The sequence below is a fragment of the Pleurodeles waltl genome, chromosome 7 (genome assembly GCF_031143425.1).
Source record: "Pleurodeles waltl isolate 20211129_DDA chromosome 7, aPleWal1.hap1.20221129, whole genome shotgun sequence".
Taxonomy (NCBI): domain Eukaryota; kingdom Metazoa; phylum Chordata; class Amphibia; order Caudata; family Salamandridae; genus Pleurodeles; species Pleurodeles waltl.
Window position 1 is genome coordinate 527,832,398 of NC_090446.1, and position 13,507 is coordinate 527,845,904.

The window sequence follows — 13,507 nt, forward strand, 5'->3', positions numbered from 1 at the left end:
ACTAGAGTTAGATCCATATTTGTTAGATCTCTTCTGTGCATTCACGTTTTCTTAATCATCACTGTCTCCATCTATTTAGTTTGGACACGTGCTCATCTATGAAACAAGCTATTGAACTAAATGTTTATCACCTGATGACTCAGGGCTAAAAAATGAAGTCAAGTATTTGGTTGAGTGGAGGGTATCACAGTTTTTGCGTTAGCACTCTGCTGTAGTTGGATTACTCTCACATTGAGGGGCCATACGAAAATGCCCCAGTAAATAGCTCCTCTAAGAGGATAAGTGCCACAAACCACAGGACTGTAACCTGATTGACACAACGTATAATATGTGGTAGTCACATAGACTTTATCATGAACATTTTTTATATGACTCTAGGCGAAAATTGCTATAAGCTCCAGCACATGGATCTGGAAGCTACAATGTTACATGTCCAAGAGTACTCCCGAGTTTTTCCCAACCGAAGACTGTTGCTGCCGGAACTTGGACTAAAGAAGGTGAAAGAAACATATTAAAAAATGATATAGGCTTCATCTAAATGAATAAAGCTTGGTCCATGAAACAAATAAGTTCCACTGCCCAGGTCTCTGCCGTGACACACCTTTAACTAAACTCACTAGTAACAAACCAGACCAGTGCATCCTATCACAATGAGTGTATAGTTTGCAGTGTAGGCGTGAACAACACATGTACTGAAAATAGCACAGTAGTGAAAGGAAAACCAGCTATTTGAAGCAGCCCGTCTACCTCTCAGTGTGCAAGCTTGCAATTGAAAGGGAAACATGCCTGGGCGGTCCCTGGAACCTCTTTTACCCCCTTTCAAGGGGGACCCGGAGGGAACGAGGGGGACCTGACTGCACCATCTCAAAGTGAGCACAGTTGGTCTTCTGGCCATTCATCTGCCTCTGTAATATGGTGAAGTACAAAAGCAACAGATTACTCATCTGCATGGAGCCAAGGTCCATTCTGATTAGAAAACATTACTGTTGAGGCTTTTTGATATGGATGACGTTCGCGACAGCTACTAACATCTTCTCTTATGGATTGATTTGTCATGCTACTTCAGCAGCTAAACAAACTTCAGACCAAACGTAGTGGATGGGCAAGGTAAAGTGCACTAGGAGGCATGCCTTGGTCTTATTTATCCACAGTCATGGTTTGGAAAAAAAAAAAAAACATTTAGCAATTTTAGAATGCATCCACAAATAATCCACCAATCCTGCCTTTGACTCTCCCTTAACACCCCCCCCAACACCCATTACGTGTTACAGGTAAGGTCTTTGGGATAAGCTTAAAAACATTTGTCAATTGTGTGCCACTAGACTGACTCAATAGGAATCACCTCTCTCCATCCCTCTCCTTCAGATTGCAAACAGCAGTTTCCTTCCTTCTTGCCCACTTCGCCATACAAGTGGAAGGAGAGCTATATTGCTCAAGGAATGAAAGGGAGCTACAGTTGTGTTGTGCCCACAGGTGAATGTAAAGACAGGAAGTAGTGAGAAAGCAAACCTACACCAATAGTAACAGCAGTTAGTGCCATTACATTAAAGAGTTGGTCACCAGATCAATAGGCCTTATAATGTGCTCCGACTGTCAACCCACCCATGAATTTGCCTAATACTTTAGGTGCTCAGCTTTTACATGTAACCCAGAACGCAGGTTCAATTTAGAATAACTTCAGAATAAATACTTGTAAAGATTTGTCCTTTTAAAGGCTCACTAGCTAATAAAGTTAGCTCATTGCCCTACTTACCCTTGCACTGTTTTAACCAAGAAGCTCCACCTCTTCCTTCCATTCTGCCACCATCATCTCCACTTTGGGTCACTGACACTCCCTGACAATCGATGGGCTAGGCCACAGCTTCACCGACAATACTAGGGCAAGCATCTGCACACAAACAAAGCAGAAAAGCGCAAAGAGCAGATACAGATATCACCAACTGCAGTATTACACGCCCCAATGTGAGGCTGGACATGTGAAATGCATAGGTGACAAGAGAAGAAAAGTAGTGCACAAGTCACACACACACACACTCACACAACTTAAGGTCCTGCAATCTCTCTGAAAGCCTCACGTCTATACCGCCATCTTTTTTTCCCCTTATTAAACCTGAGTCTGTGAAGGCTAGGATGACCAACCACCTGATTAATTCAACTAATAGCCCTGGTCCTGTCGCTTCAGCACGCACGTTTGAATGCATGAACGCTGAGACACTGTAAGGACCCCAAAGGATGGATCAAGGATCTCAAAGAAACAAAAAAGCCACATCTGGATCATGCATGGGAAACATACAACATGCAGATAGCCACAGACTCCCTGTCAGAACCTATGCAGTAGGAGATAAATAGTTGGCATCCGCAAATCTTAAGATAAAGGATCTTAGTAATTGCCCTATTTTTTTATATCTGACATGATGTCTAAAGTGATTAATCCTGTTACAGTCTTTCTCTGGCATTGAAAATACATCATTGTTACACATTACTAGTAATATCCTTCTCCGCTTCAAACGTTCTATTGTGAATATCAAACAGAAAGACCAATATGAGGTACTCTGTGTCACAGGCTTAGTAAAGTACAGTAAAGATATCGGTACACTATTTGACTGGCTTGGCTACTAGCATGATTGTCACTCCTGGATCCATGAAAGAGATTTACTTGCTGACATCCTTAGGGCTCACATTACTGACAGCATTCTATCATACCTGGAACCAGCATTGTTACCTAAACAGCGGTTACTTTCGAGCTTGCCCTTCAACCTCCAGTGGCAATTTTGCTATGGAGACACATACTACAGTGTGCTATTTGGTTCTCGGTACCAAACATAAAGGTGTTCAAGAACGTGGATGCTGGGTATCTTTGGCAGGAACATTCTAGAACCCACCTCTGTAGCAAACTGTCTTAAAAATGGAAGCAAACACATTAATGTATGCCAGTAAGGACTGCTCAGACTTTGTGATCCAAGGCACCTTGCTCCCATCTGACATGCATACCTGTCCCAACAGCAATTGATGAGATCAGGTGTTACGGCGGAAACTTGGAGAAGGCTTCTCTTCACAGTGAGGTGATTTTCACAGACAACTCCTCAGTGTGCCACTTGCGGGGCATCCTAAACCAGATTCTGATCTTAATGCTGGATATCCTGTTTGGTTCTATCTGCTGATAGCCACCTTACACCTGACTCTTCAACCTCATGTCCGATTTCATTTACTTGGAGAAACTTCCAGACCTTTTTCAGAATTTTTTATTTACTGCTACAATGCCTTGGTGATTTTGTTGTGATGTGTCTTTAACTGTGATGTACAGACAGGTACATCACATGGAATGACTGCAACCAAGCAACAGGGAGAGTTGGAAGAGAGACGGCAGGAGATGCAAGTCCTGTTGTGGTGGCTGTATTTAGGTTACTTTGAAACAGAAATAAAATCCTTGGAAAGGCTGTTCCTGCCGGTTGTACTTCTTAACATTGGTGACGAGCTGAAACCACACATAAATTAACTGTACTTCAAGACTACACTGAAGATTAGACTTATCAACGGCCATTTTACTAACAACCTCACTCAGACGGTGAGTTTACTGCGTGGAACTGACATTTCCTCTGGGACACAAAAAGGAACAATTTTGCACTCCTTTGTCAATGTCCAAGGAGTTGCCACATTTCACTCAGTGACGGCGCGCACACAGTTTTTAACAGTGGGCTAGCAGTAGTCGTGCGAGCTGCGCATGCGCAAATACCAGCAAGCAGTGGTTGCCTGAGCGGCTATCAACAACTAATAAGTAATATTTGACACCTCCAGTGTCATTTGGGACACATTTCTACAGTATCAACGTGCTGTACTTACTTAACTCAGCAGCGTACAGCAACTAAATGGATGTAAGATGCTACAACGCACATGCGTTGTCTGGACCCATCGGAATGAATTCTAGCAGTGAAATGAAAATGGGACTATAAACACAAAAAGGAAAAGGAAGCAAGCACAGCTTAATAAGCATTGAAATAGAAACAGGACTACAAATATAAAAGACAAAAAAAATCAAGCACAGCCACCACAACAGAAAAAGACAAAAATAGAAAAACCACATAATTACCAATATACAGCAATTGCTAGTAATTGAGTTGCCCAGCTATTTTGCATTGTATTTTACTATGTCATTATTTACTTACCTTAAAAATGTCAGCAGGAAGCATGTTACCACCTCCACAATTTCTCTCAGATGCAGGAGATCCAATACTACCCGGGAAGAGATGCAGAAAAATGCTTGACTCCTACATAATAGAAATAGGTGGAGAGAAATTCTCTCCAGCAAGGAAACAAGGTGTACTTCTACACAATTTGGGAATTGAAAGTCGTAACATATATGAAAGCCTTGATGAAATTCCTATAGGTACTGCAGAAGGGGAAGCACGAGATATATTCTAAATGTCTATGTTAATGTTGGAAAAACATTTTGGACCAAAAATAAACATAGTAATGGAAAGACATACATATTTTTCAAGAGTTCAAGGAAAAATGGGAAAAGTTGGAAATTACATAGCATCACTTAAGAGTTTAGCACGTATATGTGATTTTGGAGACCTAACTAACTCCTTGATCAGAGGTCAATTAGTGTGTTGCACCAATAATCCAAGAGTTCAAGAAAAACTGCTTGCAAAGAATCCAACTTTGAAAGAGGCACTGGATATTGTGGAGGGAATGGAACACATAACAGGTTGGGTTCGAGAAATGCAAGAAAAGCCTGTTAATACAAGTGTGTCACAAGTAAACACAACTGGTGCAGAAGAAGATGATTATGATAACAATCAAAAAAGTGGAAATGATCAGTATCAAGAATACCCAGAGCAAGGAGAAAAATAAAAGGAAGATAAAGAAAATGTTCAAAATAAAATGCTATAGATGTGGCAATCCAAAACATTTTTTCAAATAGTCCTAATTATTTTGCTAGGAATGTAACATGCAAAGGTTGTAGGAAAAAGGACACATCATAAAGGTATGCAGGAGCATTAAAGTAAATAACACTGATCTACTAGATAGGTATCAACACACTGTATTATGAATATCGCAGGATACAACAAATGAAATACACAAGGACAGTGATGACGTGGATGTTTGTCATATAAAAATGCCTGAATTTCAAATTACAATTGATGACAAAGAAGTTACAGCCTTGGCAGACTCAGGATCACCTTATACCTTAGTTGGAGTTAAAAATTGGGATCGTATATTTGGAAAACAAGACATACAACTGAAGGAACATTATATCAATCCAGGAGGGTACTGTGGAATCAAAATTGACCTCACTGGATATACTATAATGAAAATTCATTTCAAGGGGCGAGAAACAGTGGGGAAAGTCTGTGTGGCCAAAAGAGGTAACAACTTGTTTAGCTGGTGACACCAGAAGGATTTGGGTATCATCTCAAACCCTAATGCCATTGACCAAGTCATGTTAGTAGAAAATGTAAATGGTGAAGAGGATGTAGTAAAGGAATTCCCTGATGTATTTACGGATCAACGTGGAGCTCTCAAGAATTTTGAACAACTAATTCTCAAGAATGGTGTCAAACCTGTAGTTCATAAAGTAAGGAAGGTACCAAATCTTATGTTGAGCCTTTTGGAGCAGGAGTTAGACAAACTCAAAAAATTAGATGTCATAGAAGAAATCAAATCATCAGAATGGTTGGCCCCAGTAGTACTGGTACCAAAAGATAATGGCACCAAGATAAGGATGTGTGTTGACTTGAGAGACGTAAAGCAACGCATATGGGTAGATCGCCAGCCACTGCCCAATATCGCAGAGACATTATCCATGTTTAAAGTAGCAAACATTTTCAGTGTAATGGATCTTTTGGCAGCATATCATCAATTAATGCTACATAAAGACTCCCGACATCTCATGTCTTTTATAACACCAGTAGGGGCTTTCAAGTTCAAAAGGCTATCTTTTGGCTTAGCGTCAGCAGCTGCATGTTTTCAAAGGCTAATGAAGAAGGTTCCCGATGGTATCCGAAATGTGTTATTTTTTCAAGATGATATTCTCATTTATGGTGACAATGATGCAGCTCACAATGTTACCTTAAGGGAAGTATTGGTGAAATTGAGAGATAATGGATTCACAGTAAAGAAGGGAAAAATGCCAATTTAGAGTAAACACAGTGACATACTTGGGACATGTCATTTCTGGAGAGGGTATTAAAGCCAAAATGAGTCTGATGGAATCCATTGTCAAAGCACCTTCTCCGGTTGACAGATGGTGTTCAATCTTTTTTAGGGTTGTCAGAATACTACTCAAAGTCTGTTCGAAGTTTTGCCTAGTCTGATGAGTGCAAAGAAGCGTTTGTGAGTATTAAGGAAGTAATAGGTAATGTGCCTAACTTAAATCACTTTTATGTAGCCAGGAAAACTTTTCTTACCACTGATGCCAGTCTCAAGGGTCTGGGAGCAGTGTTGACCCAAATGGATAATGGAGAGGATAAAGTGATAGCATTTGCCTACCGTTCTTTGAAAGGGGAAGAAGAAATATATTCTGTCATTGAACTGGAGGCACTTGCTTGTGTATGGGCTATCTATCTTTTTTTTTGTGGGGTCTACCTTTTACTTTAAGGTCTGACCGTAAACCATTGGTACAAATATTCATATGTAAGAGGTCAGATAAGGCTACTTCTAGAATCAAAAGGTGGTTGCAGAGTGTGTTTGAATTACATTTTAAGATTGAATATTTACCAGGACTTAGAAATGGCACAGCAGACTGTTTATCTAGATTGCCTGTTGAAAGAGATGATGATCTGGAACAGAGTACTTCAGTGATGTGGGTGATTGAATTAGCTTTATGTCAGGAAGAATGGAACCAAGTAAATGAGAAAGATACTGTTTTAGAAGAAATAAAATGCATGATAGTAGGAGGGTAGCCTGAATGGAAGAGTTTGGCTGTAGAGTAACAAACATTCTGGGGAATGAAAGATGAATTGAGTGTGATGGATGATCAGATTTTTAAGGGAGGTCGTGTGATTCCACCAAAAGGGTTAAGAGACAAAATAATGAATCTGGCACATGAGGGACATTTAGGTAGGAATCTAACAAAAGCAAGCATACGAGAAAAGTATTGGTGGCCAGGTCTTGATAAAGAAGCTGAAAATGTAGTGAGGGACTGCTGGTTGGGTGCAAACAGTGGCAAAACTAAAGTAGTAAGAACAGTACCCTTATCTCCCATAAAGATACCTGATGAACTCTGGTTCAAACTAGGGCTAAGTATTGTAGGGTCTTTTAATTTACTGAACATTAATGAGAGGTATGTGATAGTCATTGTAGATTATAAGTTGAAATGGGTATCTGCTTGTTGTGTTGGTTTAGTCACAACAAGAACTGTTAAGGAATGTTTGAAGGATGTATTTGCTTCTGAAGGTATTCCCAAAATAATTGTCACAGACAATGGTGTTCAATTCGTCTCTGATGAAATGAAAACATTTTTAGGGGATTTGTCAATTGAAAATAAAAGCACAGCACTTTACGCTGCACAAGCTAATGGCCTTGTTGAAAAGATGAATGGACGTGTGAGAGATTGTGCTCAATTAGCTATAGCAAATAGAGGAGCCTTCAAAAGTATTCTGAGAGATAAATTTTGGGCTCATCGCACTACTCCAAACATCTTAACAAAGAAATCTCCATTTCAATGTATGAGAGGACGGGTAGCAGGATCCAGGTTGAGCCCCAAATGGTTGCAATGGAACAGTGGGAAGGAGAGCGCTGACAGGAGCAAAGTTCTTATTCATCAAAGAGAGTATAAGGAGCGATTTGATAATAAGCATGGTGCTGATGCTAGGAACAGGAAACTACGGGGTTAGTATTTGTAAAGAAACCAAGGTGGTCGTCTAAGGGGGGGAGGGGTCTAAGTTCACAGGACCATTTCTCATCAAAGAGCTTAAGGAAAATGTTGTGACATTGGAAAATGGGGAAGTATGGAGTATGTCTAGGTTGGCTAAGTGTAATTGGCATTTTAGACTGATGGAAACCAACCGACGAGATTTTGATCAAGAAAATAAAAGGGAAATCGGTCATGATTATAAAACAAGTACTTAACACAGGGAGGTCCGCATGATAAGGAAGCCTAAATATTTCAAGGACTATGTGTAATTCTTCTGGTGGCCTCTCTAATGTGTGATTATTTACCAGAATTGTACATATATTTACAAAGCAGGGACTATGGTTAGGATACATTGTAGGTTGTTGCTGAATACGCATATTAGTTTGTCTTGTTATTTTAGTTAGTTTTGTATATTTTATTGAGGGGAAGATGTGTTGTGATGTGTCTAACTATGATGTACCTGATGGATTCTTAGGTACATCACAAGGAACTACTGCAACCAGGCAACAGGGAGAGTTGGAAGAGAGACGGCAGGAGATGCAAGTCCTGTTGTGGTGGCTGTATTTATGTTACTTCGAAACAGAAATAAAATACTTGGAAATGCCAGTCCTACCAGTTGTACTTCTTAACAGATTTCTCCACCTGCAGCTGCACCTGAGGCAGCTGCCAACATAGTCCATTTACTGGAGTTATTTTCTGCCAGTGGCAAAGAATCGCTTTTTATTTGCCACATCATTTACCGTTGATTGTGTGTGTAACTCTGCTGTTTTCAGTTCCTGCCCCCTCTGTGAGGCCTTTTAAAAACATATTCTATTCTGCGCCGTTCAGTATCCCATTCATGGAACTTAAAGATGAGCTCTATTTCATGACCCTACTAGTTTCTAAGGCTCATAATTGCAAATCTGCCCCTGGAACACTTTAAGTACCTCGCTATTTCTAGGGTTGATTGGTGATGCGGTGTTTGAGTAACTGCCATGTAGACTGACTGTTGCTGCTATTTTAGGTGAAGTGTAGGTTCACGTCTGCATGTTCCTAACACGATCCTGTAGGAGAATTAATGCCATAAGTTATCAATATGACATGTCTTTAACTGAACTGCATTTCCAAGATCCGGTCGTCCCCTGTTGCATTTATGATTGAACTGATATCTAATTTGATGTTTTACCGCTTTCTAATGATATTGCAGAGTCAAGGGACATTATGAGGTTCTATTTGATGTCACAAAGGAAGGACATTGCATGTATGCTGCTTACAGACTACTTGCCTTTTCTGGTCTATTCCAAATATTCAAACCAATTGGTTCTTGCAAACCATAAAAGATCAAGAGATCATGCAATGACAACAAAGGCTGGTAGAGCCATACAAAACCACAAACCGCAACTGGAGAAAAAAGCCACAGCACATGCACCTGCCTCTGCATACGCACATTCCAAGCATTTGCTTCATTTTTCTTAAAAACTTCACTATTCATTTACAATTGCAGCTGTCACTGATTTTCCAAAAGTAAGTTTCATTTGCCAGTAATCATTTGTTTAAAATTAGAGTTGGCTGGTTAGAGGTGCTGAGGCATAAGGTTTTTGGACCATTAGCTTCCCATCCCTATATACAAACAGGTGCCTTCCTGTGACGTCTTACATTCAAAAGTTAAGGTTCATATACAGCATTGACACATTATATTGGCTGAGTACTATAAAGAAACTGGAACATAGAAAGTTAACGCTATTTCTCCAGGATCGTGGAATTTATTAAAGTGGAGAAGTTAGGAATTTTACCATTACTTGCTTCCCTACGACAGGAGTCTATTGTACTGCAAATGATGAGTTGTACAACTAGACACTTGAGTCTCCTTGCCAGTGCATAGATCATACAGAGCAGCAGGGCAAATTGCTGGGTGTGTGGTGTTTCCCCCACCATCCCATGTTCCTCACACTCCTCTCCTTCAGTGCATGCAGTGCTATCAAGGATTATGCATGAACATAATACTTTAACCAATCGAGCTGAAAAATCAGCTGTCACTCTGGCTTAATGCCACAGTATATAGTAACCAACCCTGCTCCCCTCTCCACCCCAATGTTGTTTAAAACACTTCCTGAGGTTGGGGAGAGAAAGTTGGGAGGAATAGGTATAAAAAATAAAAAAAAGTATAGTAAGGCTGAAGATGCCAAGCTTGACAAAGACCATTCTAAAGCCTTGGGATAAAGGGGAGTGATCAAATTTCCCTTTACATTACTTTCTTATAAATAGAAGTACAACATACATACAAAATTAATATATACATGTAAGGGCCATATTTGTCTTGTTTGGCGAGGCACTGGTTTCCAGGTAGTGCTTCAAAGGAAATGTTAAGACTCTAGAACTGGACAAACTGTAAAAGGTCACGAGCCATGAGACCTAGATTCCAACCCCCTGCCCTTCCACTGACTCATACATCAGATTGGTACCAAAAGTATTTGAACTATATATTCAATTAGGCTCATTGGTCCTGGATGCCAGGATGGAATAGCAGCAGGTGGGAACTTGCTGGTTTATGTTCAGCCACGATCATTGTTTGTTCAAAGCTCAGAAGTCCAGGGAATCCTCTGCACTAGGTCACAAGCCGTATGTAGTTGCACTGTATGCAAAAAGGGCTATGGTGTAGGGTTCCCTTCTGATCGTCCTTGTGGTCAAGTATCGTGAATGTCCGGGATGTCAGAGAGGATCATGGGTGAGCCAAGTTGCAACTCTTCCTGAAGCGATTCCATGTCAGCAGGGTTCATTCTGTGTACCTCCAACCAGTCAGCGAGCAGTGAGGCTGACAGAGGAGCAGAGTCTACCTGGCTATTAATGGCAGGAGACAAAAAGAAGATAACATTAGCACTTTACACCTACAAGCTCATATTTTATTTAGTGTCTTAAAAAGTGTTTGTAAGGTCCTTAGGAAACAAGAAGCACGCTGCAGGGTGTCATGTTTAATTACAGAGAGAGAGACCTGGTGCAAATGAATGCCACCCATTTAGCTCATTAAATGTTTTACCCCTATATCTTGTGGCTACATGACATGTAGCACAATATTACTCAACATCAATAACGTAGACATCTGCGATCAGGGAAACCCTGAAATGTAATGTGTAGCCTGGAATCTGAATTTACAGTAATACATTGAATAATCCTGCTAAGTGGGGAATCTTAGAGCACTCTGCAAAAAGACAACTTCTTATCAAAATTAGTTCCTTCCTTTTTAGTGCCCAGGAAAAAACATGAAGTAAGGAAAATGTCACTTACCCAGTGTACATCTGTTCGTGGCATTAGTCGCTGCAGATTCACATGTTGTGCATAGTCCGCCGTCCGGTGTTGGGTCGGAGTGTTACAAGTTGTTTTTCTTCGAAGAAGTCTTTTCGAGTCCCGAGACCGAGGGACTCCTCCTCCTTTGTTCCATTGCGCATGGGCGTCGACTCCATGTTAGATTGTTTTCCCCGCAGAGGGTGAGGTAGGAGTTGTGTATGTTAGTAATAGTGCCCATGCAATGGAATGAATAAGTATGTACCAACTAAGGTTTAAGTAATATATTTACAAATGTACAAATGTTGAAGATAACTTCCAAACGGCTACAGGCTCCCGGGGAGGCGGGTGGGCACATGTGAATCTGCAGCGACTAATGCCACGAACAGATGTACACTGGGTAAGTGACATTTTCCGTTCGGTGGCATGTGTAGCTGCAGATACACATGTTGTGCATAGACTAGTGAGCAGTTATCTCCCCAAAAGCGGTGGCTCAGCCTGTAGGAGTGGAAGTAGTCTGAAATAAAGTTCTTAGTACGGCTTGACCTACTGTGGCTTGTTGTGTGGATATCACGTCTACACAGTAGTGCTTAGTAAATGTGTGAGGCGTAGACCATGTGGCTGCCTTACATATCTCGTTCATTGGAATGTTTCCTAGGAAGGCCATGGTAGCGCCTTTCTTTCTGGTTGAATGTGCCCTTGGTGTAATGGGCAGTTCTCTCTTTGCTTTAAGGTAGCAGGTTTGGATGCACTTAACTATCCATCTGGCTACACCCTGTTTTGATATTGGGTTTCCTGTATGAGGTTTTTGAAATGCAATAAACAGTTGTTTTGTTTTCCTAATTTCTTTTGTTCTGTCAATGTAGTACATTAGTGCTCTTCTGATGTCTAATGTATGTAGTGCCCTTTTAGCTACTGAGTCTGGCTGTGGGAAGAACACTGGTAGTTCTACCGTTTGATTTAAGTGGAACGGTGAAATAACTTTTGGTAAAAATTTTTGATTGGTTCTTAGGACTACCTTATTTTTGTGTATTTGAATAAAAGGTTCTTGTATAGTAAACGCCTGAATTTCACTTACTCTTCTTAGAGATGTGATGGCAATGAGAAATGCAACCTTCCACGTTAAGAATTGCATTTCGCAAGAGTGCATGGGTTCAAAAGGTGGGCCCATGAGTCTTGTTAAGACGATGTTGAGGTTCCATGAAGGAACAGGTGGTGTTCTTGGTGGTATAATTCTTTTCAGGCCTTCCATAAACGCTTTAATGACAGGTATCCTAAATAGTGAAGTTGAATGGGTAATTTGCAGGTATGCAGATATTGCTGCGAGGTGTATCTTTATGGAAGAGAAGGCTAGATTTGATTTTTGTAAATGTAGCAAGTATCCCACTACATCCTTTGGAGATGCATGTAATGGTTTAACTTGATTATTATGGCAGTAGCAAACAAATCTTTTCCATTTGCTTGCATAGCAGTGTCTAGTGGATGGTCTTCTAGCTTGTTTTATGACTTCCATACATTCTTGGGTGAGGTTTAAATGTCAGAATTCTAGGATCTCAGGAGCCAGATTACTAGATTCAGCGATGCTGGGCTTGGATGCCTGATCTGTTGTTTGTGTTGTGTTAACAGATCTGGTCTGTTGGGCAACCTGACATGGGGTACTACTGACAGGTCTAGTAGTGTTGTGTACCAAGGTTGTCTTGCCCATGTTGGTGCTATTAGTATGAGTTTGAGTTTGTTTTGACTCAATTTGTTTACTAGATATGGAAGGAGAGGGAGAGGGGGAAAAGCGTACGCAAATATCCCTGACCAGTTCATCCATAGAGCATTGCCTGGAGACTGCCTGTGTGGGTACCTGGATGCGAAGTTTTGGCATTTTGCGTTCTCCTTTGTTGCAAATAGGTCTATTTGAGGTGTCCCCCAAATTTTGAAGTAAGTGTTTAGAATTTGTGGGTGAATCTCCCATTCGTGGACCTGTTGGTGATCTCGAGAGAGATTGTCTGCTAGTTGATTTTGGATCCCTGGAATAAATTGTGCTATTAGGCGAATGTGGTTGTGAATTGCCCATTGCCATATCTTTTGTGCCAGCAGGCACAGCTGTGTCGAGTGTGTTCCCCCCTGTTTGTTTAGTTAATACATTGTTGTCATGTTGTCTGTTTTGACAAGAATGTATTTGTGGGTTATGATGGGTTGAAATGCTTTAAACGCTAGGAATACTGCTAACAATTCGAGGTGATTTATATGCAGCTTTGTTTGATGTACGTCCCATTGTCCTTGGATGCTGTGTTGATTGAGGTGTGCTCCCCACCCTGTCATGGAAGCATCTGTTGTTATCACGTAATGTGGCACTGGGTCTTGGAAAGGCCGCCCTTTGTTTAAATTTATACTGTTCCA

The 13,507-nt window shown here is 40.7% G+C and overlaps 1 protein-coding gene across 2 annotated transcripts in view; it reads right to left on the reverse strand.

Moving 5' to 3' along the window:
- Positions 1–9,580: 9,580 nt before the first annotated feature.
- MAPK7 (mitogen-activated protein kinase 7) overlaps positions 9,581–13,507 on the reverse strand; it is a 133,822-nt gene continuing 129,895 nt past the window's right edge. For both annotated transcript variants that reach the window (XM_069244234.1, XM_069244235.1), the window contains exon 7: positions 9,581–10,675. In XM_069244234.1, the coding sequence (XP_069100335.1) occupies positions 10,522–10,675 (154 nt within the window). In that variant the 3' untranslated portion in view covers positions 9,581–10,521. The remainder of the gene's footprint in view (positions 10,676–13,507) is intronic.